The sequence below is a fragment of the Peromyscus eremicus genome, chromosome 5 (assembly GCF_949786415.1).
Source record: "Peromyscus eremicus chromosome 5, PerEre_H2_v1, whole genome shotgun sequence".
NCBI classification, from domain to species: Eukaryota; Metazoa; Chordata; class Mammalia; order Rodentia; family Cricetidae; genus Peromyscus; species Peromyscus eremicus.
The window spans coordinates 47,948,656-47,975,656 of record NC_081420.1 but is presented as its reverse complement, the minus strand read 5'-3'; the positions used below and the strand labels follow the sequence as shown (position 1 = coordinate 47,975,656).

At 46.4% G+C, this 27,001-nt stretch overlaps 1 protein-coding gene and 1 long non-coding RNA gene across 4 annotated transcripts; one reads left to right on the top strand and one right to left on the bottom strand.

The window, feature by feature from the left end:
- Nucleotides 1-652: 652 nt before the first annotated feature.
- Lgals8 (galectin 8) lies at nt 653-22,781 on the bottom strand. 3 transcript variants are annotated; one of them, XM_059263408.1, is made up of 10 exons: nt 22,709-22,781; nt 15,748-15,894; nt 12,824-12,912; nt 11,258-11,468; nt 9,431-9,550; nt 8,806-8,862; nt 7,449-7,475; nt 6,531-6,619; nt 4,844-5,009; nt 653-848 (listed from the first exon to the last, which is right to left on the bottom strand). In XM_059263408.1, the coding sequence occupies exons 2-10, from the start codon at nt 15,787-15,789 to the stop codon at nt 699-701; spliced, it is 951 nt and encodes a 316-aa protein (XP_059119391.1). In that variant the 5' UTR covers nt 15,790-15,894; nt 22,709-22,781; the 3' UTR covers nt 653-698. The 3 variants fall into 3 exon arrangements, with proteins under 3 accessions (XP_059119391.1, XP_059119393.1, XP_059119392.1); XM_059263410.1 differs by lacking the exon at nt 22,709-22,781 and adding an exon at nt 22,313-22,693; XM_059263409.1 differs by lacking the exon at nt 22,709-22,781 and adding an exon at nt 19,235-19,337.
- Nucleotides 22,782-22,837: 56 nt separating this feature from the next.
- Nucleotides 22,838-26,720, top strand: LOC131911407 (uncharacterized). Its single transcript, XR_009379362.1, has 3 exons — nt 22,838-22,984; nt 25,074-25,143; nt 26,685-26,720. It is a non-coding gene; the product is annotated as an uncharacterized LOC131911407 (long non-coding RNA).
- Nucleotides 26,721-27,001: the final 281 nt, after the last annotated feature.

Here is a 27,001-nt window from a genome sequence, read left to right as displayed (position 1 = left end):
AAGTCTCATCTTGATGTTGGTTACCCAAGGTTTTACAAACTGCATTTATTCATTCTCTACCACAGTTTGCCTTGGGCGCGCGCACACACACACACAGACTTGAGTGCCAGAAAGCACAAATCTGCTTGGAGCAGAATACTTGTTCTAATTCAGGTTTTGTTGCCTCAGTTTTTCTGCCATGTTCAGCATCATATTTATTATTTTATAAAGCTTAAAGCAATAAGAGCTAAATAAGTGAATGACAAACGCCCCCTAATGGGGTTAATGCAATGTCAGCAGGAAGGCCCTACAGTGGGAGATCATGAGCACATGAGTGCCAGAAAACAGGGACCACACGGGTTCTGGGCACTGCCATGTCTATGCCCAGCTCAGAGAATATACACAGTAAATATGCCTTCCATCCCTATTAACTAGTATATTAGAATAGGCACTTAAATATGTGCTGAGTGTGGTTTTATAGGAAGGGGCCCTGTATGCAGAGCCTCACTGGCTAAGGTAAGCTGGGATTGCCCCAGATTTGGTCCTCTGAACGTAGAGGTAGCCACACTGCATGGCCAGGCCTGAGAACACCAGTAGAACTTGATGTTGTATGAGCTCAATTTAACAACATAAACAATGTGGTGAAAGTGAGATGCATTTGACATGGCCAGGATCACATAAGCCATTTTGTATTTCAGTAGTTTTGGCAGTCATGGTAGCTACCAGCTCCTTACATCCAGCAAACGGATATCACCATCAACTGCTAGTGTGTCAATACTGCTTAGGTCTTTAAATCTGTGTTTGTACTCCAGGCTGTGCACACCATTTACTGCAACTTTGAATTCTCGGACATCACAGTAAATTATCATCTGAAAAGAAAGGAGAAATTTTATGTTTCTTCTATATTAATAGAGGGTCAAAAGGAAAACCATTTGGCTTGCTTTGAGCTTGGAGATGTTTCCCCAGCCTTCTACCATTGACTCCCCTTCTGAGTGATTTCAAAGGCGACCCAAATCCCCAATGCACCATGTGGCATCTGCATCAACCCACCGTGTCTCACCAGGTCCTTCCTTCAGGAGTCCCTCTCCCGTTCTGCTCCTGGTTCATAGAAAGCTGGGAAGTGTCTCTCCTCATGATATTTGGGAATTAAGAGAAAGCTGCTGATCGCTGCCCCCCTCCCCTTCTCTGTGAAGCTGAGCCTTGGAACCTAACTATCCTGCTTCTATGCTAGAGTCTTGGCCATGTCAACTGATGAGGTTCCAACAGCTTGGGACACTTGGTAAGGAGAGCAGTTACTCAGTAATCCTAGCCCTGTCCTCGCTCAGAACATAGTGGCCTTTCTACCTGTTTCCAGAAAGCTTTTCAGGGCCGAGTTCCCAGGCTCTGTGCAGGAACTCGCAGCCTGGCAGATGCGTCACTGCTGCCCACCCTTCAGAGCACTTTCCTAACGTCTGAAGCCAGCCAGCATCCTGCAACACTGCCTAAACACCTAACCCCGCACTTCGCTGCCACACACTTAAGGCCAGGAGGCCACGGACCATACCAAGGGGCCACTCACTGAAAATGCCAGTGTGCTCCTTGCCACGGTGAAGACTTCAGAAGACAGCACAGCCTGACTTTGGACCCACCCCATTCTCAGAGATCAGACTAGAGCATCAAATTTGAATCTGCAAACAACCTCGTTAAGGTTCTATTTTTTAGACGGTAGGATGGAAAAGCTATCACAGGAAGTCAGAACAAGGAGGAAGTGAGCATGTAATGTAATTGACTGAAACCAAAGTAGTGCTACACAGGGAATTGGGGGATTATCTATTGAGATATCTCCCCAAGAATGGGGGAAATCCCAAGTTCAACTAGCTGGAAGGGATCCTGGGTGACGTATAGTTAACAAATCTCAAATCATAATATATAGTCTCCTGATGTGTGGCTCAACGGGAAAAAGCGGAGAGGCAGGCAAGAAACCAGATACAACCCTTGCAAGTTCCCTCTGCTGTATCAAATAAATGCAACAAGTGAAAACACTACAGCAAAACAAAACAGGAAGGCTCATGACCTGCAGAGTGCATCTGCCTAAAGAGGAAGTGAAACAGCAGAGATACCACTCGCCACGTGACCTCAGAACAGCTGGGAAAATACAGTTTTCTGGCTCTAATTCTGACTGCCCTGGACTTCCGCCTTCGGAGCTGGAGGTGGCCACACTGTGTGACTAGGCCTAACAGCATCCAGTATAGTAAAGTTGATGCTTTGCAGTGACAGGGAGGTACTGTGACAGCCAGTGTCACATAAGCCATTTTGTATTTGAACAGCATTCCAGTGCAATACAGTGTTGAGTGAGATTTTAAGACAAGAGCTAGGGGTGGTAGCTTAGTGAGTCGGTGTGCTTGCCTGTGAGGCCCGGCATGACTTTTTAAAAAAGAGTGGGGCTGGAGAGATGGTTAAATGGATAAGAGCAATTGCTGTTCAAGCGAGTGTGAGGACCCGAGTTTGGATCCTAGCACCCAAGTAAAAAGCTGGGCCACCCAAGCACCTGTATCCTATGGCTGAATTACATACAGGATACTTACAGGATCTCTGGTGCTTCCAGGTTCAGTGAGAAACCCTGTCTCAGAGAACAAAGCATTGAATGGTAGAGCAAGCCTGTGCACACAAAGGTCTCTCACACACAGAGAATCAGGGTAAGTGAAACTGAAGTGCAATACCCTGTTTAACTGAAAGGATTGGCACAGGGGAAGATGGCAAGAACCTCAGGAGAGCATACTGAGAGGTCCCGAGTTTGACACCAAGTCTCTCACCGTGGGAGGCTAACAGCAGCGTGACGGAATCATTGTTGCTGCACCGGAGCTCACAAGGGAAGGGAGTCCAAGTACTGCAGAGTACAGATGTACAGTGTACCCACCTGTCTCCCGTCCCCTTGGCTGAGCCAGCATTCAGCTCTATGCCCACAGAAGAATGTCTGGAATGGGCTCCATCTAATCTTCTTTTTTAAGGTTCATGCTAATTTTTTAATTATTTGTATGTGGAGTGTGTGCACAGAGGGCAGGTACCCACTGTGGCCAGAGGTTTTGGATCCCATAGAGCTGGAGTTACAGGTAATTGTGAGCCACCCAATGTGGGTGCTGAGTGGAAACTGAATTTAGGTCCTCTGCAAGAGCAGTACACACTCTTAACCACAAAGCCATCTCCAGCCCCTGCTTCAACTAGTCTTAATAGCATTATCTAAATAAATTAGGAGTCAAATTGGAGGTAAATACTTATTTTCCTTTTTCTGTTTTTCAGCATTATTTGAGTTTTGTTACCTTTTTATTTCAGCATCATAGATTGGTACCAAGTTATACCACTGTTTTCCTCTCAACCACAAGGACCAGCTTCCTTCTAGAGGTGCCCACCTGTCTCCCTCCTGTGTACCCCAGATCACCCCATATACCCTGGCCCCTGCCAGCCACAAACCCTGAGCCACACCTCGCACTTCTAATGACTTGTTCAAAGTGCCCTAAACATGGCCTTCCAGATCTTGCTCAGCCTTCTGAATTCACAACCAACACCCACACCTTCAAGGAACCTGCCATGTCTAGTCCACATCTGCCTGCCCTCCAAGCACTAGGTTGCTTCCTTATCCAGGAACTTGGAAATAATGTGACTGTCAAGTTGCCATATTCTGGTCAGCTTGGCCTTCATGCTTTAACAACCAGTTGAGTGAGTCCCTGAGAACTCAATAGTTTAAGCATGTGAGTTTAAATGGAAAGCATAACCTAAACTAATCCTGAGAGACCATGAGAGGCAGTCACCTAAGCTGTGAGAAAGTCTAGCCAGCCACCTAGCATCTACATCCTAAGGAGACATCACTCTCCAATCAGAAAGCATCCCAGAAGGGGGCTGGCGAGATGGCTCAGTGGTTAAGAGCATTGACTGTTCTTCCAGAGGACCTGGGTTCAATTCCCAGCACCCACATGGCAGCTCACAGCTGTCTGTAACTCCAGTTCCAGGGGACCTGACACCCTCACACAGACATACACGCAGGCAAAACACTCAATGCACATAAAATAAAAATAAATAAATTATTTAAAAAAAAAAAAGAACACCAGAAAACATGATGCATACCAGGGACTATAGAAACTGCATGCCCTCTGGTTCCCAGGGTCTTGTGTACTAGTCCTTAACTACCTACCAACAGGACCAGCTCTTAGAAAGAAATACTGCCATCTGGAACTATGGAGGCCGTGGACGGCGCAAACACACAATTCGAGGGTTCCCATGTATCTACGTACAAGTATGTATGTGGGGCTGGGGAGGTGATTCAGTACATAAAGTGCTTTGCACAGGACCTGAATTAAGTAAAACTCTGGGTGTGGTGGCCTGTACCTCTATTCCCAGTGCTGGGATGCAGAGACAGGTAGAGCCTAAGACTTTTGGCTAACCTAGCCAATTGGTGAGCGCCAAGCTCAGTAAGAGATGTGTATCAAAAAATGGGGAGAGCTACAGAAAGACACCTAATATCAACCTGACAGCAACTACACACACACACACACACACACACACACACACACACACACATGCACTCATGCCAAAAAAGAGAGTATCTGTAGTTCCAGTCCTGAGACAAAGTTCCTGCCAGAATTCCTTGGGGTTACACAGATATTGTCAATATGACAAATGTCAAGTAGTCTGGTATGTCAAGTATACTGCCCTGTTGTTTACACCAATGGCCTGTGTTAAATTACAACCTCCACAGCCAGCGAACAACAGCACACAATCCCTACATAGGAGGTTGGGTTTGATTTAAATAAAAGTTATTTTACTGTGTTCTCAGGATTCTTTTTTCCCTGTCCCATTTCAAAATAAAACAAAACAAAAACCATAATCTTACCTCAAAGTACATTCCAAGACTAAATGGGAAGCTGGTAATATTTCTCTCCTCTTCTCCCCAGGCATCCTGAAGAAAGGAATTTCTTACAAATGCTTTCATGTGCAGGCGTGGGTTCAAGTGTAGAGCGATATCCCTTGATTTTCCTGCCATTAAGTCAACGTTAAAACTGTAAGAGAAAGAAAAAAAAAAAACCTTAGACTTGAACTACAGTTCTAACTACAAATCATGAACATGCACGTGGAACATGGGGGGAGGGACTTCCAACTCTGAATTTACATGCTACTGACTCAATTGCAACATGAGACCGAGGATCAGTGCTGAGGCTGTGGTTTGGCTGAGCAACAACTGGATATTCAGAACAAGTAAACCCCATGAGTACTTCAGGCTGCAGGACTCAGGGACCCTCAATGCAAGCATTCTCCAATCAGTTCCACATGTTCCCTTTTGAAAATACCCTACTACCTAGGAAACAGATCTCCTTCAAAAGCATTCAAGAATATAGACATCTTGAAAAAAGGGTTTGTGTGTGTGTGTGTGTGTGTGAGATACATGGGGGTGGGTGTGCACACAGAAGCCAGAGGTTGACATTAGGTATCTTCCAATACTGCTTTCTAACTCACTCATTTTTAAAGATTCATTTTATTATTTTTAATTATGCATACATGCATAGCTATGTGAGTGTAGGTGCCTGTGGAGGCCAGAAGAGGGCACCAGATGCCCTGGAGTCAGTGGAGATTGTGAGATGCTTGACATTGGTGCTGGAAACTGACCCCCACAAAAGCAGCACACATTTTTAATTACAGCCTTCTCTCTGCCCTTCTACCTTTCTTTCTTTCTTTCTTTCTTTTTTTTTTTTTTTTTTTTTTGAGACAGTCTCACTGTGTATTCTGGCTGGCCTCACAGAGATTCACCTGCCTCTGCCTACCACATGCTGGGATTAGACTTGCACTACCCTGCCCAACCCAGGAAAGATTCTGTATCACAGAATGGGAACCTCATCTGGGTTTGACCTGGTATGACTGGCAGAGATGAAGGTATTGTAAAGAGGGACTTGTGTCTCTCATCTATTAGACTGTTGAAACAATGGACCCCAAGAAATGGGGATTTCCCAGGAATCTCATGCTAGGAGAAGGAAATCGCACCAATCAGAGTGGGAACTGGTTGCCTGGGAAAATATTTGCAACTTGTAAGACCAAATGAAGCCCAAACAATAATGGGCCAGTGGTGCTGGGACCACACCCTGACTGGGACTGCTGAGAGGTACAGACCCTTGGCCCTCTATTTAACCTTGAATCTTGCCACAGGACCCTGCACCCGAGGGGTCTCTGGATCTCTTCGTCTCTTCCCCACGCGGCCACGCTGAATAAATCCTTGTTTTGCTTTCTGCTATTCGTTTGGCTGTTTCATTGGCTCCTTGAGGGTGGATAGCTGAACTTGGCTTCTGAGGGTATGGGCTGTGACCCCAAGTTTGGTACACTGAGGCTATCCTAGGCAAGAGGAGCCTGGACAGAAATTTCACCTACCTGGGCAGAAGAGGGCCCAGGCAGAACCTGTCCTTAGTCCAGACTCTGCCAACGGCTGGCTCTTTGGGGGGACCTCACACTGCCGTGTTTCCTCCTTTCAGGAGAGCCCACCAGCTCCACCAACACACCCCGAGTCCACGGCACCGTGAAGCGGCAGTACTGACCCTTTAGCAACTGTGTTCACTTCTCCCTTAATGACAACCGTCCGTCCAGGGCCCATGGAGGCGTTCAACCTTGCTTCGAACGGCAGGCTCTGAAAGGGGCACAGTCAGAGTGAGGCGGCTTCAGACAGGGACCTTGTTCAGGAGTTCCCAACCGTATGCAGGCAGGGTTTTATCTCAGCTGGGTGCCAGGTCCTGGCTCACAGGACACACTCAGTGATTGTTTTACACTACAAAACAGCATTGAGGCCTGGGTGGCACCTGACACCTTTTGCATGAGACATGGCCACAGAGCTATGGGCCTAAGGTCATTCTGTCTAATGGGACCAGCCACCCACACGAGCGGTTCAGACACATGCCTGATGACATGTCTGTCCAGGAAAAGGCTGCCTTGGGCTTCTGCTAGGAGTGGAGGTTACATGTAGCAGTTAATTAGAACTTAATTTATTTATTTATTTTTAAAGAGTACACTTTTTTTTTTTTTTTTAAGATTTATTATGTATAGAGTGTTCTGTCTGCAGGCCAGAAGAGGGCACCAGATCTCATTACAGATGGTTGTGAGCCACCATGTGGTTGCTGGGAATTGAACTCAGGACCTCAGGAAGAGCAGCCAGTGCTCTTAACCGCTGAGCCATCTCTCCAACCCAGAACTTAATTTCTATACAGAGTTAAATTGTTGGCTCGTCAAACCTTAGACAAACAGCTGGGAGGTAGGGTTTTAGTGTGAGTGACAGCTGAGTCTATGCTCTTGGTGGCCAGTTCTGGGTATGATTTTAGAAATGTCTCCTCTATTACCAGGTTACAGGAAACAGTTCTACAGCAAAGTGTGGAAAGAATACAGCTGCCTTCAGGGTTCAGCTGTTCATGTTCTAGGTTGTTTATAAAATGTCCCACATGGAATAACCAAGCAAAAGTACTCACCAACTGTGCCTTGCCAGACGTATGTACCTGGTGGAGGAGAAAGAAGAGTGAGAACAGCCTAGTGGGCAGGCTGACAGGTTTGCAATGAGCAGCCTGCTGTGGCTTCGTGTGTCAGCACCTCGTCTGCCTGGGGGTGACACAGGCCCCGTGCTTCAGGACAGGCGCCGTGGAGCTTATGAGGAGCAACATGGCCTGGAGGGGAGTCTGGCATCCCTCTCCATGTGGATACTTTATCATCCATAAATTACTAGTTGTTCAAAGGTTTACATGTGAACTTCAAACATATCTTCCCTATCCTCCCCAAGAACCCTCCGAATGTTGTTCCACCTGTAAGCATCATGTGCAGAGGGGTAAGGCCTTGCTCTTTTAAGAACACTAAAGTGTCCATTTTAAAACTGCTCTGTTGCCACAAAGGGGCAGAGAGTTCGTCTGCAGTGTACCTGGTGTTCAGTATTTACAAATGCTTCATTCCAATACCCCTTAAGAAGTCAGGGTGACAAAGTGCTGTTTACATGACCACGGAGCGGTGGCCATTTGAACAGACAGGTTACAGGGCAACTGAAAATACAGCATCCAAGACCATAACACAGTGTGCCCCTTGGTTCTCAAACGGCTGCTCCTGGCCTGGCCTCCCATGAAAAGCTTAATTTGGGAAGCTGAGGAGACAGCTCGCTTGGTAAGGTGCTTGCTATGCACCCATGTCAAAGCCAGGCACATTTGTAACCCCAGTGCTGGAGAGGCAGAGAAAGGAGGATCCCCAGGCCAAGCTGACCAGCCAGTCTAGCCGAGAGCTGAGTCCCAGGCTCAGTGAGAGACCCTGTCTCACAAAAATAAGGTGGAAGAGTAGGGGAGATGGTCCAGAGGCTAAGGCAATTCAGGCAGGGCAAGCATGAGGGACTGGGGTTCAAATCCTCAGGACCCATGTAAATGCTGGGCCAGCATGGAGGGCTGCCTGTAATGCTAGCACATGATAGCCTCTCTAGACAGCTGAATTGGCAAGCTCTGGGTTCAACCAAGAGACTCTGCTTCAAAAGGCTGAGAGCCATCAAGGAAGACATCAAATATCTATTTCTGACTTTCATACACACGTGCCAACACACATGTGATCATGTATACACATGCACATACTGTACACATATACATGCAAAAATAATAATAAAAAATATGTAGAGCAATTGCTATAGACTTCCAGAATTGACCTCTGGTCTCCACATATATGCACACCCATATATACACATGCGCCTGCACACACATGAGCAAATACAGAAAATTCTATAATTTAAAAAAAAATAAAGCCTTCCTTCCACTGATGGTAACTAAGAACATTTTAAAACTGGTTTATAGAGAGAATATTTACATTTTCTCTACTTATCTGCGTCAGTCCCAGGGTAGATGTTTCCATACTCTGTAAACCCTGCAGAAAGATATGGATTAACTTTAACGTCCATCAGGATCTTTTAAAAATATTGAACATAATAAAAACATCAGTGATACCGTGCATGGAAAATTACTGAGAATTATGATAAAAAATGCAGCTGAACACTGGGGTCTACCGCAAACTGGCAAGTTTGTGAGAACAAGATGTTAATAATATTAATAAGATCATAAGCACATGAGCAGCTGGACACAGCTGCTGGGAGTATGAACTGTTCATATCCTGGGGAACAAGCTACCAGTGTCCAAGAAACTTACACTCCAGTACGTAGAAAACTGCCTTACAGAAGCATTTGTTCACTCCCACGGACAGGAAATCCACACTAACCAGATAAAAAGGTATTCCCTTTGCAGGCTCACTCTAGGTTTGAGGTCCCACAAACAACAAAAGCCTGGTTAGTGAGCAGGACCCAACTAGTCTGAAAGATTTACACTTCTTTTATCTAAATGGAAGATGTAAATTAAAGAAAATTCCTACTCTTTGGTCCGACTGACTGTGAAAAACACTGTCCCCAAAGCCCCCCAGGTATGTGTGGAAGGTCACTTACCGAGCTGAAGCTGAACCCAATAGAGTGAACGTTCACTTTGCCATAGACACCTAGTGTGTCTATCTTCTCTGGGCCAATCCTGTGGGCATACAGCAGAGTGTGCTTCCCATTCACAGCCACCTGGGCAGACACAGATGGCAGTGCTCTCAGAGCATGGTAATCAACTCCTTATCCAAATAGAAATGTCTCCTTACAGGGTGGGAGTGGAGCTGTGGTACAACACACTTGCCCCAGGTTCCATCTCCAACACCACAAAAATGAGTGAGTGAATGAATGAATGAGAGAGAGAAAGAAAGAAAGAAAGAAAGAAAAGAAAGAAAGAAAGAAAGAAAGGTCTTCTTAGGTTTATTTTCCCACAGATCTCTGCTTACATTGTGGCTGAAAACAGCCACCACACTATCAGAAATCCTGAACTTTTTGAGCCTTGTCTGATTAAGCGCCTGGTCATCTCTCCAGGCATATACATTTGGAAATATGTGGGCTCCACATGTGTCTATTGTGTGTGCCCAGGAGATAGCTATGCTCAGGGCCCCAAGGGTCACACATGAGGTCTGAAAGCCTAGGAGGCAGGTTAGCTCTGCCTAATTGCTGCCCCAACCCTCTGTAAGGGCCACACTCTGACAGGCGCACCCATATGGGAGGCACAAGTACGTGCTGACTTCACGAAGTGAAAACACACAGCAGCTGAGTGGTGGTGGAGGTGCACACCTTCGATCCCAGCACTGGGGAGCCACAGGCAAGTGGATCTCTGAGATCCAGGACAGCCAGGGCTACAGAGAAACCCTGTCTCAAAAAAAATAAAAAAATTAAAAAAAAAAATTAAAAAAAAAAACAAAAACAAGAACCAAAAAAACCTCAAACAAACAAACAAAAAAATGCCGGGCATGGTAGCACACACCTTTAATCCCAGCATTTGGGAGGCAGAGACAGGCAGATCTCTGTGAGTTCAAGGCCAGCCTGGTCTACAAAGTAAGTTCCAGGACAGCCAGAGCTGTTACACAGGGAAACCCTGTCTTGAAACCCCTCACCCCCCAAAAAAGCACACAGTGAGCTTTCTGACTTATCTGAGATTTCTTGTCTCTAAGTTGTAAAAACCTTACTCAATGGGCTAGAGTTGTATGGGATGATAAAGTGCCATCTGTGAGTTCTCTGCACAGTGCCTCCAATGCCAGGTGGTGAGTCAGAATTCAGGAGGGAGACATAAGCAGCCCACAGTAGGGTCCACAGTAGGGCCTCTCAAGGAACTTAAAAAATCCCCACATACAGTAAGCCCAGGGCAACATGGCCGGGTACAGCTATGCTGACCAAGACTGAAGGAGAGAACAGTAAACTGAGGAGTGAGGGGGCTTCCAGAAAGCAAGGTCCCACGGGACCTAGACCAAGATGTGCACACACTCTTGGAGCTGGAGGATCTCTGGTTTACAAGCCCTCTGTGGGGTTGGGGGCTGGTACTCAAAGGAACCCCTGCAGCCAACTGTAGCCCAGGAAGTCAGTGGCTGTGTTCACAAGCCCCCCCCCCGCCCCCCCCCCCCCCATCTGGCTGTGAGACTAGACCTGCCCCTTTGGAGTGCATGCTGGCCACCAACAGTCTGCTCATGCAGATTTTCCCACACGTTAGGTGGGGGGGTTTATTATCCACTCCCCTAACAGTGACATGATGCTGTGTCGATCCGGAACTTAGCCCTCCTAAAAGAAATAAGACCTAAGAAGAGTATCTGTTCTGGGCCTGTGTTTCCTTCTGGACAGAGAATGACGAATCTGATGCCTTCAGTAGCCTGAGATGCCCCTAAGCCGGCTCACACTCTCCCTTTTCCTCTCAGCACCTACCTGGAATTTGTTCTTGAGCACCATGATCACGATCTCAAAGGACTTTTCTTTTTTGAAGGGCATGTCATAGGTGATCTCCTCCCAGCCCCATTTCTCATTCGTCATCGTGTTACAAACGATGCAGTTGGACCTTTTGAAGCGAGGGTTGAAGTGGAAGGCCACGTCCGCCCTCGGCTTCAGGCTGTTGCCATGCTGTAGGTCCACCTGGAACCTGAGCAAGGGCAGAGTGGAACCACGTGAGCCCGTGAAGGTGAGCCATGGGAAAAGTGTAGCACCCCAGCACCCCTTCCTTCATCCACAGCACCTACGGGGCAGCCTGCCCATCTTCCCCTCCTCCCTCCTCAAGTAACAGAGCACACAGTCTAGCTGGGTTGAGAGTGAGCTGCACCTGATCTTCATCCACTCCTGCTCCACGGCCCCACCCCCTGCTCCACGGCCCCACCCCCTGCTCCACGGCCCCACCCCCTGCTCCACGGCCCCACCCCCTGCTCCACGGCCCCACCCCTGTTCCACGGCCCCACCCCCTGTTCCACATACACCTCCAGCCTTTCAAAGCATGAAAGTGAGGTGCATTTTCAGCTGAGGATTCTGATTATGAGGCCTGCCCCCAGGGGTACATAAGTCACAAGTTGATGGGTAGGACTGGCTGCAAAGCTCAGAGGTCTCTTGTGAGATAATTTCCACACATCTAAATCAATGTCAGCCACTCAGAACTGAACTCAACTCTGACTGACATGATTTGTTCTTCCTTGTCAACTTGACTGCATTTTGGATCACCTAGGAGACACACCTTGTGGTGTGTCTGTGAGAGCATTTTTCAGAGAGGTGTGACTGAGGAGGGAAGACGCATTCTGAAATGTGGACAGCACCACCCACAGACTAGTGTCCCTGACTGAATACAAAAGACAAATGGAGACAGTGAGCTGAGCCCCGGCCATTCGTCTCTCTCACCTTCCTGACTAGGGACACAATGTGATCAGCTGCCTCAAGATCCTGCCACCACAGTAGAGTTGCTCTTACTCCCCATCAGGATGGACTGTACCCTCAAATCACGAGCTTGAAATAAAGCTTTCTTCCTCTTGTTGCTTTTCTCAGTAACAAGAAAAGGAACCAACACATCCCGAGTTTATACCCAAAGCAGACACTCAGCAAAGTCACCAACACTGTCTTGAGAGATACTGTGACAGTGTTGAGACTGTACTGAGACATCCTGCTATCCAATAACCCCCTTTTCTATAAATGTATCAGTTTATATTGAAACCAGACTTATAGCAATGATATAAAAAATTCCAGTAACCAGTTGGGCATGGTGGTGCAGGCCTTTAATCCCAGAACACAGGAGGCAGAGGCAGGCAGATCTCTGTGAGTTTCAGAATAGCCTGGTCTTCAGGACAGCCAGGGCTATGTAGAAACCCTGTCTCAAAATAAAACACCCCAGTAACCTTCGCCCCATTACTCATCCTCCTCACCCCTCGGCAGAGCTACTAGTGATGCAGCAGCCCTCATAACGTCAAAGTGGCCTCTCCACGGTCACTGGGAGACTTCCACAGGACACAAGGAGCTTACCTGTCCACATCATTAGGAATATGTCCACGGATTACAATCAAAGAGCCAGGCTTCAACTGCTCAGAAATGGTGCCAACATAGGGGATTGTCTAAGGGAAAGAAACGTTACAAATGCATTTTCATAAACAGATTCAGCTGCAAGGCAATTATAACCAAACTCGGGGACTACGGGAGGCTAGTAACAGATGATGACCTTGGACTTCTAACTCTCCTGCCTCTCTGCCTCCCAAGTACTGACTACAGGCAGTCACCAGGCCCAGCTCCCAACTTACATTTTAAAAGTTGAACAGAGATGATGAGTAAGATACCACAGCAGATTAAGCCAGTGAGAGTGAGGCAGAGTCGGCCCTGGAAACGCTGGCCCCTCCCTGACTGCGGCTTACACTTGGGTTTCCAAGAAGACACTTATTGCCCTAAACAACAGGGCGACACCTGCAGCTTTTCACCTAGGTGTCTGGAGTACTCCTGTGTGGGAGGCACACAGTGCCTATGTGACCGGCACCAGATAAAAGCCCCGAGTCTTCAGAGTCTCCCCGGCAGACAACTCCACGTGGGTGTTACGCAATGGAGGATCTGAGAGGCCCCGGAGCACGTGCCGACTCTGCCCCTGAGCCTCTTTGTCTGGAGAAGTTGCTCCCTGCCCTTTGCCTGCCAACAACTCAACAGCTGTGATCATAAACCTGTGCTGGTGACTCGGGACAGTGGGTGTATTGTAGCCTCAGGGACCTGGGTTCGGAAGGAGCCATTCCTCAGCTCCAGCTGGGGTTAATGTTGATGAGTGGTTGATGAAGGAGGCGTAGCGGCCGAGCCAGACTCAGTCTACTAACTTCTTGGCCAGCTGGAAATCAAGGAAGAGTGCCCTCAGCTCTTTACAAGTCAGGTGTGGGGCTCAACTTGCAGTCTCAGCACTTGGGAAACTGAGGCAAAAAGATGGATGGATGTTGCAGACAGCCTGGGCTACAAAGTAGGATGCCTGCTCTCGCCTCACAAAACAAAAGCAAGAGTGCCCAGAACAGCAACTACAAACTCTCTGGGGGATGATGACGTGCCCACGGTGTCCCCGTGACAGCGTTTCTGGTCTACAGTGAAGACAGCATCTTCCAAAGGACTCACTCAATCTGAATGGAGAAGAGTGAGTCCCGCTTTTATTTCTTCAAATTCTTTCAGCGAAACTAATGGAAGACATACGCCAAGTAGGAAAAACAACACCACCAGTTACAAAGTTTACTTTGTCTTTTCCAAGAAGTGTTTTAACCGGGACAGAGCTTGCATCAGTCTGGACGAAAAACACTAAAGCCTTCACGAGGTCAAAATAAAAAGGTAACAGTTCCTGTCTTCATCACACCAAGTAGAGAAAAAAAAAATCACATGCACATACATTCACAAACACACTCACCACATACACATATACACACATGCACTCTCCCATACACATGTATACACATGCTCACACATGCACACACACATGCACACACTAATACACACACAGAAGCCTGATCGTGTTTCTTTCCAGTCCATAACCTTGGGGTGTTTTTAACTACAACGTACATAAAGTCACTTTAAATGTCTTCACTGGTGTCCAATTTTGTAAACGTTACCTTTTAAACGCTTTGCCGAATAAGGCTATTTCTCCCCAAAACTCAGTTTGTTTGACATGGTGTTAAACCTTTCACTTTGACACTATGAAGGTTAGGAGAAAAATGACAGCTATCATGTCCTCAACACAAACACACAACCGACTTAGCACCTTACTTCAGTGACTTTTGCCACTTCTCCTACCCAAGAGTCTCCTTAAGGGTCACCACAAGCCGGTGGCCCTATGTCAGGCCTCTATTCACATGCAGTGGTAAGAGGAAATCAGGATTATCTAGAGAGTTTCACAAGCACAGAAAAGCAGAGCAGGCTCTTCACGGGCTTCCAGAAGGGCCAGGATGTCAAGTGCATTTCCCAGCAATTAGTCAGGGACTCATAGCATCGGCCTGAACTGGACAACAAGCTTTGCATGGGCCTCTCACCACTGGCTCTTGACGTTTCTACACTACCAAGGAGTGTTGGAAAAAGACAGGGGAAGCCTGAGACATTAACTTCTTGTGGGCAGTTCTCATTTCAAAAAGACTACAAAAAGCCAGGTATGGTAGAACACACCAGTGTATACTCCCAGTACTGGGGCTGAGACAGGAGGATTTCAAGTTTGAGGTCAGGCTGAACAGCAATGCTTTATCTCAAAACAAAAACAAAAACACCTAACAAATGAATGAACAGTGAAGGGGTGGAGATGTGGCTTAGTTGTAGAATACACCCAAATCATGAAGCCATAGGTTCTATCCTCTGTCAGACAGACAGACAGACAGACAGACAGACAGACAGACAGATAGATAGATAAATAGATAGAGATAGGGGAGAGAAGGAAGGAGCAAGCAAGCCAGTAAGCTAGCTCAGCAGTTAAAGGTGCCTGCTGCCAAATCTGAATACCTGAGTTCAGCTTTGGAACCCCAATAGTAGGAAAGAACTTCCCTTCATGTGTGTGTTGTGGCATCAAGGTATATACATGCACATACGACACATACACAATAAATAAAAATCTAAAAAAGAAGCAGGAGGGGAAAACTATGTAGAATAAGAAATTCATTTTCCTTTAAAAGTCATGCTTTTAAGATCTGAGACATACCACCCCCCAAGGCCCTAAATTCTCTGTGTCACGGTTCTCATCACCTTGAGCTGTCATTGTTCCTCCCCTGACCTGAGAACAAGAACCCCATCTACTTTTCAGCCAGTACCCCTCACAGTGTCAACCTCCCAGGGAAACGGCTACTATGCTAACTGAATTGTGTTCATGTCTGGCCCGCAACGGATAATTGTAACTTGAGTGCATTTTCGGTCAATCTTACTATAGGCAAAAAAATGATTTGCTAAAAATCTGTTACCGGGTTGTAGATGATATTTTGCAGGTTGTTTAAGGACAACATGATTCTTTTCCAACTTATAATTGATATCGTTGATTGGAGTCTCTCTTCTTTATACAACGCTTTACCGATGTTTCATTTAAAGAATACTCAAATTGAAAACTTGTCCTGTGTAAAAGCAAAATGGAAAGGTAAGCATGCATAATTTTTCTTTAAACTTTAGTATGCAAATTATATTATTTTAATGATAGCTGCCAAGTAACAGAATGTTAGTATAACCAAAGACTTACCCTACATTCTTTTTTTTCTTTTTTCTCTTCTTTTCTTTACTTTTTTTTTTTCTTTTGGTTTTTCGAGACAGGGTTTCTTTGTCTAGCCCTAGCTGTCCTGGAACTCTCTCTGTAGACCAGGCTGGCCTCATACTCACTGAGATCCACCTGCCTGTGCCTCTCAAGTGCTGGGATTAAAGTCATGCACCACCACCGCCCAGCTCCTACATTCTTAGCAATGTATTTATACATGAAATAATTTTAAATTATCAGTGTAGTGTAACACGAATCTTAAAAGGTCTTATAATAAAAAACTCAGAGCCAGATATTGGGGTGAAAGCTGAAAGATCAGAGAAGCAGAACAGCCAGCCATTAGCTTACCTCTGCGGAAATCCTCAGCCTCAAGAGAGCAAGTTCCTGTTTCCTCATGCCTTATATACCCTTCTGTGTCCTGCCATATTACTTCCTGGGATTAAAGGTGTGTGCCACCACTGCCTGGTTCTGTTTCTCTCGTGTAGCTCAGGGTGGCCTTGAATTCACAAGAGATCCAGATGGATCTCTGCCTCCTGAGTGATAGGATTAAAGGTGTGTGCCACCACTGCCTGACCTCAATGTCTAATCTAGTGGGTCCTCTGTCCTCTGATCCCCAGGTAAGCTTTACTGGGGTACACACATATATCACCACAGTGTAGGAAGTATCTTAAAAATACATAAGCAGAAAATTCCATGGAGTTTACTATTAAAAATACTAAAATCGCAAGTGTGGTGGAACATACCTGTGATCCCAACCACTTGGGAGGCTGAAGTAGGAAGGCTACAAACTGGATGCTCGCCTAGGCAATTTGGCAAGACCCTGTGTGGCAGGTGGAGTAAGAATGGCCCCTATAGGCTCATATATTTAGCACTATTTGAAAGGATTAGGAGGAGTAGCCTTGTCTGAGAAAGTATGTGGGGGTGGGGGTGAGGGTAGGAGGTGGCTTTGAGGTATCAGAAGTCTAAGCCAGGCCAGTGTCTCTCCCTTCCTGCTGCCTGTGGATCCAGATGTAGAATTTTCAGCTACCTCTCCAGCACCAAGTCTGCCTGCATGCTGCTGCATGCTCCCAGTCATGATGACAATGGACTTAAACCTCTGAAGCTATAAGCAGGCTCCAGTTAAATGTTTTCCTTTATGAGTATTGCCATGGTCATGGTGTCTCTTCACAGCAATAGAATAGTGACTAAGACATCCTGTCTCAAAATAATTTTTTAAGGGCTAAGGTATAACTGAGTAGAGAGCTAGGAGATCAGTGGTCATTTACATTGTGCTTTGTATGACTGAAGCCTTGGGTTCAATCCTCAGCACAAAAAAAAAAAAAAAAAAAAGGTGAGGAAAGGGTTTGAGGGTGTGGTTCTGTGATAGAGCTTGTCTAACATGCTCAAGGTCCTGGGTTCAGTTCTTAACACAAAAACAAATCGCGAAACCCTAAACCGAAACAATGGCAAATACCATTCAACCAGTCCTATGAAACTATGAGAATATTCATTTAACTTTTCCTGTTTGTTGAACAAGTAGGAATCACATTGTAGGACTGCCCTGTAGTTGGTTTTTACTTTACTCTTCACTCTTTTGGGGGATCCACCACCCAGCTCCCAAATAAAACACACAGAGGCTTATTATTTCTTATGAATGCCCGACCTTAGCTTGGCTTGTTTCTTGCCAGCTTTTCTTAAATTATCTCGTCTACCTCTTGGCTCTGGGCTTTTACCTTTCTCTATTTCTGTATATCTTTTCTTTCCTTCTTATTCCATGTCTGGCTGTGTGGCTGTGTGGCTGTGTGGCTGTGTGGCTGTGTGACTGTGTGGCTGGCCCCTTCTTTTCTCAATTCTTGATCCGCACTTGCTTCCCAATTCCTCTTTTTCTCCTTCTATTTATTCTCTGTCTGCCTACCCCGCCTATCCTTTCTCCTGCCTTGCTATTGGCCGATCAGCTCTTTATTAAACCAATTATGTGTTTTAGGACAGGCAGAGTTGCACAGATTCACAGAGTTAAACAAATGCGACATAAAAGAATGCAACACATCTTTGCATCATTAAGCAAATGTTCCACAGTACAAACAAATGTAACACACCTTAAAATAATATTCCACAACACTGCCCTGGGGATTAAACAAGTTTAAATAACGGAAAACAGCTCAGTATGTGTTCGATAGTATTACTAGAAAAGATTGCTCTTCAGCCAGACAAATTAAATAAATTCGAGGTGGGGTGGGGAGGTCTAGCCACTCCTCTGAATACTAGATACGATGTTCCGAATCAGCGCAGTTTTTAATTTTTATAGATAAAATTGCCTGCTCCACTCTGCCTGTGATACATTTTACTACCTCTAGGACTGATGACTCAAACCAGAACCAAGCCAGAAAATGAAACTAGCGTTTCCTGCAGTTTACTTCCTACAATTCTGTCGGGCTGTACAACAACAGGCACTCACCAAATCTGTTAGTTTTTACTGGGGAAAAGAAAATTGAGTCTTTCAAACCTAGACCCCTATCTAGTATTTGTCATTAACTATCGCTTTATTCAAAACCTCTGAACCTTTAGCTCTGCTGCGTGCAATTCAGGAAGCACGAACCAGAGGAAAAAGGAGACAAGAATTGCCATCACCACATCCATAATTGATACTTTGCCCACAGAGAGATCCAGATCGCCTAGGCTGGCATTAGATAACTAGTTCTCGAAGTCTCCAGGCGAGTCTCACCATCCCAGCCACAAGAAGTCGTAGCTTAGGTTTTAGGATGATCCCCAAACCCAGAGAACTTGTGTTCTCCCCACGTTCAACATTGGGGTCGAATGACTCAGCATCCAAAAGTGCGCATCTGGGATCACAGAGTGTGGCAGGGCTATCAGTCAACTGTCCCGGGGCCTGTCATTCTTGGAGATCAAGGTGACACACTCACCCCCCACCCCACCCCCAGCTGGGGATGGAGACCACAGTCGGGAGCTGCCGGTTGAAGAAGCCTCACTCGGGGTGGGCGGCGCTGTCCCGACACTTCCATAGGAGGACAAGCCTCAACCCACCACGACTACCTCCCGCAGCCCAGTGCCTGGTGTCCAGAGCCCAGTGCGCGCGTCATGATGGGGACGGCGGGACGGCGTGTCCACACTAGAACACCCTTTGGATTCCTATCCGGGGACAGTGACAACTCAATGCCCCTGAGCCCTGACAACCCAATGCCCCTGAGCCTGGCGTCGCCGGGACTCACCCAAGTCCGGTGCTAGTAGGTGCTGCACTCTGACGTGTCCCCTGCAGGACACCTTCCGGGTTCCCCCGCGCGACTGCAGGCTGAAGGCGGGGTTAGTCTGCCGCCGTTTCCGCGCACACGACAGCGGGGGCGGGGCGTCCGAGTGCTGCGAGCCAGGGCTATGGGTTCTTCCTGTCACCCCTGCAGACCACTGGCTGGATGCGGGAGTGGGGCTTCTGAGTTCGTTCAGGGCTGGGGTGTGGCTTACCTATCGTGCTGGAAGCCCCCAGGTTGATCTCCAACCAGCTCTACACAAACTGGTCGTGGTGCATGCCTGTAATCCTAGCCCTTGCCAGGTGGAGGCAGGAGGATCATACATTCAAGGTCGTCCTGGAGAACTTAACGGAGAACTTAAGGAGTTCTGGGTCACTCGGGGACAGACACTGTATCTCAAGGCTGATAAAAATGCATTTAAAGAGTAATTGTGGGCGGATGTGGTTGGGGCCAGGGCCCTCCCGATATACCTCCTAGCAGCCTTGGGTCAGAGCCGAGCAATGCTGTGAGCCAATCTGATTTAGCAGCCGCTGTAGATGTGGAGGAAATCAGTTCAGTGTTGCTCCAGCAGGAAACCCCCATCCTGTGAGCAGTAGCCTGGTGGTGCCAACACTAGGATTCACCAGTTATTCTGCGTTGGGTTTTGCTAAGTGGGACGCTTCCTTGGGGAACAGTTTAGACAGTGGGGTGCTCGATTCTGAGCAGAGTAGGTGGTCAATAAACACTCAACTGCACAGTCAGGGGCCTGCACTGCTGACAGTTTGGCCTGTTTCGTACAAACAGAAATACAAATAAAAATGTAGGTGTACTTTGAGCGGCTGCCTAGCTTTTTTTTTTTTTTTTTTTTTTTTTTTTTTTTTTTTTTTTGGTTTTTCGAGACAGGGTTTCTCTGTGTAGCTTTGTGCCTTTCCTGGAACTCACTTGGTAGTCCAGGCTGGCCTTGAACTCACAGAGATCAACCTGGCTCTGCCTCCCGAGTGCTGGGATTAAAGGCGTGTGCCACCACTGCTAGTTTTGATGTGCTAAAGGGCTCAAAGTTATGTTCTCTTCTTGACTTTTGCCCGTGTTTGTTTTTGAAAGACATGTTTCACATGGCCTATTTTTCCCCCTCTGGTTGTGTGTTTTGTTTTGAACTTGAATTCATGACAAGCCTCTTAGCAGCAACCTCATGTTCTGATTCATTATTACTTTTTCCTCTTTCTTCCTCTTGTCGGTTTTCTAAATTTGATTCATTCAAGATTCTACTTGAATAGTTGGATTTAACCCTTGGTGTGCACTGCCTTAGCGTTGTAGTTATTGTTAGGTGGGGTGGGCTTCTAACTATACTTTCTGAGTTTTAAGTTGAGAAAGGGAATTTGCCGTACACTTTCCCAATACCTTGTGTAAATCCTCTAAAGAAATAGTCCCTAAAAATTGGACTGAATGCTACATGGGGTAAGTGAGGAGCAAATTGAGTATCCAGCTTCACTTGAGTCTACCACTTCTTTACAAGGCTAAAATAAGTTAAGATAAATTCATCTCAGTGCTGGATGCATTCCAAGTTGTGGAAACAGCTAGGGCAAAGTCCTGGGGCTCTTGAGCGCTACTGCATGCTCTGAAAACAAAAATCATTGGCATGCTGAGGCTGGCAGGTGTCAGGAAGGTGAGATGAGGTCATGGGAATGAGGTCCCCAAGAGAGCAGATAAGAGAAAAGAGCCTTGACCAGAGCCCTGAGGAGAAAAATCCAGGAAGAGAGAAAGAGCAGCTTTGGAGACCTGCTGGAAATGGCTAGAGGTACCAAAAGAGAGCACCCAGGTGTGCCACATTCTCTGAGGGGTCAAATGATACCAACAGGATCAGTGAGCATAGCAGCAGAGGTCACTGGGGACTGATTTTGAAGTAATGAAGAAATGAGAGGTTAAGAAATGGTGGAAATAGTAGCCTTAAACACTAAAAAACATTTTGCTGGGAAGAATAGGGAACCAGTACCACAGCAAGGGAATGGAAGGGTAAAGAATGTTTTTTTTTTTTGGGGGGGGGAGGGCTGGAGAGATGTCTCAAAGTTTAGAATGCACATGACGCTTGCAGAAGACCTGAATCCAGGTCCTAGTACCTACAACTGAAGTTCACAGTCACTTGCAACTCTAGGTCCAGAGGATGGTACCCTCTCCTGGGTACCTCTGCAGCCTCCTCCACTCATGTTCCTGCACACACACACACACACACACACACACACACACACACAATCATACACACAATTAAATCTTTTTTAAAAGATTTTCATTTTTGCAGGGTGGGTATTTTTTGAAATGCTGTGGTCTTACACAGCCCAAGCTAGCTTTGAACTCTCTCATTTCTCCTGCTCCATTCTCCCAAGTACTAAGGTTATGTGTGCCTTCTGCTTTGTTTTTTATTTTAAGAGACAATATAACAGTGGTGGCCTTTAGACTTTGTAACCAGGAGCCACAATGAGAACTGTTTCCACTGTGATTTCAAATGTTACACGAAGAAACAAGTTCTCACAAAACTCACTGTGGGATTGATATGTCCATTTTAAAAATGCTATTTGTGTACACACATGGTGCATAGACATATGTGTAGGCAAACATATAAAATAAAGATATTTTTAAAGTTAAAAATGTAGCCAGGCAGTGGTGGCACACACCTTTAATCCTAGCACTCAGGAGGCAGAGGCAGACAGATCTCTGAGTCTGAGGCCAGCCTGCTCTACAGAGTGAGTTCCAGGACACCCAGGGCTACACAGAGAAACCCTGTCTCAAAAAACAAACAAACAAACAAACACAAACAAAACCCCAAAAGGTTAAAAATGCCATTTATAATCCACTAAAATGTTGGCAAGACCCACTAGTGACTAGTGAGTTGTAGCCAGAAGTCCAAGAATACTTAGTGAAGATTAAAGTCTGCTCATACCAGCTTTGAGAGCCAACCTGTGTTTTTCCACTTGTGTTGACACCTGGGCCAGGACACGACTCTTTACTAAGAAAATAAGCAAGTACTCCCTCTTAGGACTTTCCTCTCTTGAGAGCCAGATGTGAAACCTTTACCGTCATGTGACTCCAGATGCCTGTAGAGTCCAGAGGTTAACCTTGGGTGTCGTTCCTCCAGAGCCAGCCACCTTCCTTTTTGAGACAGCGTGTCTCACTGGGACCAGGAGCTTTTGGATTTGGCTGGACTGGCTGGTCTGCAATCCCCAGAGATCCTCCTGTCTCTGCCAATGCTGGGATTACGAGTGCACACCACCACACCTGGCTTTTTACAAGGATATTAAGATCCAACGCAGGTCTTCACGTGTGATAAGCACTTTACTGACACCTGTCTCCCTGGCCCGGAATCCTTTCGTTTTGACCTAATGTCTCCACCCACGCTTGAGAAGTGTCCCCCAGGAGCACTGAACCTCTCCTCCCTCCAGCCAGGCCTCTGCTCAGATCCACAAAGCTTACCTCCTATGTTCTACGGGTTTCATGTCCCACGCCTTAGGATTTCAGCTGAGAGAAGCAAGCTTCTAGATCTGGTTACATCACAAAATAATAGAATCTTAATGATGGGAGAGATCTTATGAGGAGTGTAAATTGAAGGATGACATATTGTCCTATTCCTTAAAATAGTTTCCCCTGACTATCTTCAAGACTACGACATGCTAGTACTAGAAAATATTGAAGTATTTGATATGAGAAAATGTATCTGAAATTGTGTAAACTTAAAGACTGAACAACAAGGTACTATAAAAGGATATAAAGATTTCTATGTTCTATATAGTAGTATTTATGAATGTATATAAAGGGAGACCCAAGATGTGTACCCACTAGACGTAGACTGGTACAAAACAAAATGGACTTTTCTGGAGCTTAAAGGCCCTGGGCGTCAGGCTGTCGTTACACATACGTTTCCCTGTTCCTGTCACGTCACTGAGATTCATCAAGAGGATTCCCTCAGTAACCCAGCCTCGGTGCTGAATCACACCTTCTGGTTCAGCCAGTCTACTTCTAGCTTGTGTTTATACAGCTCATTATGATGATGAGTGAGACACTAATAATAAATTCAGTGCTAGGCTGACGCAGATCAGAACTCAAGGTGATTTTTCAAACACAAAAGTATTTTTTATTTTATATTTATCGTGTGTGTGTGTGTGTGTGTGTGTGTGTGTATGTGTGTGTGTGTGTGTGTGTGTGTGCGCGTACATACACCTGCTGTGGTGCACATGTAGAGAGGGATCAGAGGAAAGCTTTGGGGAGTCATTTCTCTCCTCCCACCTTTGCTGGGGTTCCATTGGGCAAACTCAGATTGTCAGGCTTATTCACCGCCCTGTTCATTCTCTCTCTCCTGTGCACACACATGCACTCGTGTGTACATAGTTTTATTCAGAGGCCAGGAGTCACTGGGTGTTGGCTTTGCTGTTGTTGTTATCTTGACATAAGCTAGTCACAGGGAAGAGGAAGTATCAGCTGAGGAATTGCCTCCATTGCGTTGGCCTGTTGCCATGCCTGTGGAGCATTCTCTTGACTAATGATTGATATGGGAGGGTCCAGCCCACTGTGGGTGATGCCTTTCCTAGGCTGGTGGTCCTAGGGACCAGGGCAGGCTGAGCAAGCCCTGGGTAACAAGTCAGTAAGCAGGGCTCTTCTGTGGCCTCTGCTTCAGTTCCTGCCTTGAGTCCCTGCCATGGATCCCTGATAAGATTCTAAACCACAAGCCCAAAAACCCTGTCTTCCCCCAGGTTGGTTTGGGTCGGTGTTTTTATCACAGCAACAGTGTCTTTCTTTCCTGCTCTCTGTCTGTTCCTTTGAGGCAGGGCTTTCCCTTGAACCCAGCCAGGGCTTGTGTTTTCTCAGCTGGGCTGAAATTCAGCAAGCCCCAGTGATTCCCCAGTCTCTGCCCTACTCATGAGTGCAGCAAGTGCTCCTAACCACTGAGCCATCTCTCCAGCTTTGAGTTTGGCATTGAGACAATCAGATCCCCTCTCTTCATATCCCTCCTTATCTTTTATTGAAAACCCAAGCCAACTTTACTAACACATCTACCTTTCTAGATACTCAGGGCTGAGGTGTGTGCAGACATAACCATCACCTAGAATCAGAAGCCACATCCACATGCTTGTCTCATCAAACTCTGCCTGCCATAGGCTAGCCCCCAGAGCTGCGCCTGCTGTAGGGATTCCCTACCACTGACTGTGGACCTTCCGGGGGTAGGGGCCCTGACTGAAGGTGGAAGAGGCTGTGTTTCTGAAAACAGGGCCATTTGTTGGAGTAGCATTTGGGATTAAAGTTCAAGCCCAAGTTGACCTTTACCACTTCAGGAAGTTAATATATGTGGTAATCTTAGCAGTTCTTCATAATGGCTGAATGATTTTAGATCACATGTACATGATAGCATCCGTTGGGGGATCCAGACTCATCTCTCAGGAGTTCTTCCGGAATGTACTCAAAGGTTTGAGAGAGGGAATTACTGCACAGGGCTCCAGCATCTAGAGTTGGACTCCCTCAGTGAAGCGCTTGTCACAGAGCATGAGGCCCTGCAGCACCCACACAAAAGCCAGGCACAATGGTCTGCACCCATGATCCCAGTGCCTGGGAGATGGGACGCAGGTGGCCCTGATGCTCATTGGCCAGCCAGCCTAGCTTCCCACCACCCTGTGAGGAAGTCATGCAGCTTCAAAAAGGACTCTCTCCTTGTTCAGGCTTCAAGTATGTGTGCCTCCGGGCCAGGGGAGGGGGCAGGCAGCTTGAAGTGGAGGCACATTTGATTAATTAAGATCATAGGTGAAAATTGTCAGTTTGCTATGGTTTGACTATGACATGTCCCCTACAGGATCATGCCTTAGGACTCTTGGTCTCCAGCTGGTGGCACTGCTGGGGGGAGATTGTGGAGCCTTTGGAAGGTAGGGCCTCTCTAGAGGAAGCGGGTTGCTGGGGGAGGGGGTCCTTGAGGGTTATATCTTTACCCTGTGCACCTGCCTGCACACACGCACACACCACTTTGATACTTGTAGGGACAGCTTTGAAGATTCCCTTTAAGAAGTTCCTGACGTTTTAAAACATTCAGCAGAGAGTTGATATTTTTAATGCCTTTTACTTATTGATTTGACATGTGTATGCCACAGTACATATGTGGAGGTCAGAGAACAAGTTGTGGGAGTTGGTTCTCTTTTCCCACCATGTGGGTCTCGGGGATTGAACTCAGTCTGTCATCTTGACAGTAAGTACCTCCACTCACTGAGCCGTCTTGCTGTCCTGAGTTAACATACCAGCATGCATTTTGCAAAGTGTCTCTTTACTCGTGGCAATGGGGGGAACCTGGCTCAGTAAACAAACTGTGACTTGATACTTCTGGGGAGAGATGACAAGACCTGAGAGATTGCAGGCCTAGTGGGGCAGCCCTGGGCAGAGACCTCCCTGGACCAGCTCCTCAGAGACCAGCAAGGAGCTGGCTGTCTAGTATTGACAGCTGCTCTAATGAAGCCTGGAGGAATCTGGCCCCATCTCCTCTGAAATCTTCCCAATCTAATATTTAAGTATTAATTCATCATCTCCTTGGTTACCTTGCTTGTTCCCAGTTCAGGGCGCTTGCCAGAAACAGGCAAAACAATGTCCATTATGTGTTTCTGTCAAGTGGTGGGTAAAAGAAATCCCTGTTTTCATGAATAATACTAAAAGTGAATCTGTCATGGACCTGAACAGACTTCTGCTGTGTGGTACCAAGGGTGTGTTTTACTTAGACTGCATTTTTTTTTCCTTAAATTTTTTTTCTTTGTTTTGAAATTGCATTTTACATTGAGTTTTTGAACTGCAATTAGGCATCCATGGTAATTGCTAATGGTTTATTAAGTCAAGCTGTGATAGTTTCAAAACAGACGTATCTTAGGTAGGTCCCTGGAGAGAGCCACAAAGAGTCTTCCTCATTTAAACTGACAGAGATCATTTTGTCTGGATGTCATGAGAGAATGAGGAGAACAAGGAATTCAAGCAGGTAACAACTTGTTTGTTTTTGATGCTGCGTCGCTCTAGCAGACACATGAAAGATGAGATGCAGCGGGGAGAGAGTCTAAGGCAGTGGTTCTCAGCCTGTGGTTGTGGCCTCTTTGGGTTCCCATATTTACATTATGATTCATAACAGTAGCCAAATTACAGTTATGAAGCAGCATGAAATAATTTTATGGTTGGGAGTCACCACAACATGAGGAACTGTATTAAAGGGTCACAGCATTAGGAAGGTAGAAAACCACTGGTCTAATATGGAGTACCTAGATAAGCTACATGGTGAGATGTGGTAATCCTAGTGATTGCCAGGCAGACACAGGGATCTCTCTCTCTCTCTCTCTCTCTCTCTCTCTCTCTCTCTCTCTCTCTCTCTCTCTCTCCTGTCTCAACAAAACAAAAAACAAAAAACCAAGGTGTGCCAGGGCTGTGTTGTTTATCTTAGCATCTCCAGCATCTGGGACACATTTCAGAAAAGCACATTACAGAAAAGTTCAAGTAATGGATGATGGGTCTAACAAGACATAAGCCGACGACCACACTGGAATCTGCACAAAGTAGATCTTAAGGGATGGCTCAGTCAGTAAAGTGCTTCTTGTCTGACCATGAGGACCTGAGTTTGATCCCCATCACCCATGTAGAAATGGTGGGCATTGTGGCATACACTTGTTATTCTCACGCTGGTGGGGCAGAGACAGGAAGATCTCTTGGGCTTACTGGCCAGCTAGCCTGGCCTAATTTGTGAGTTCCAGGCCAAGGAGA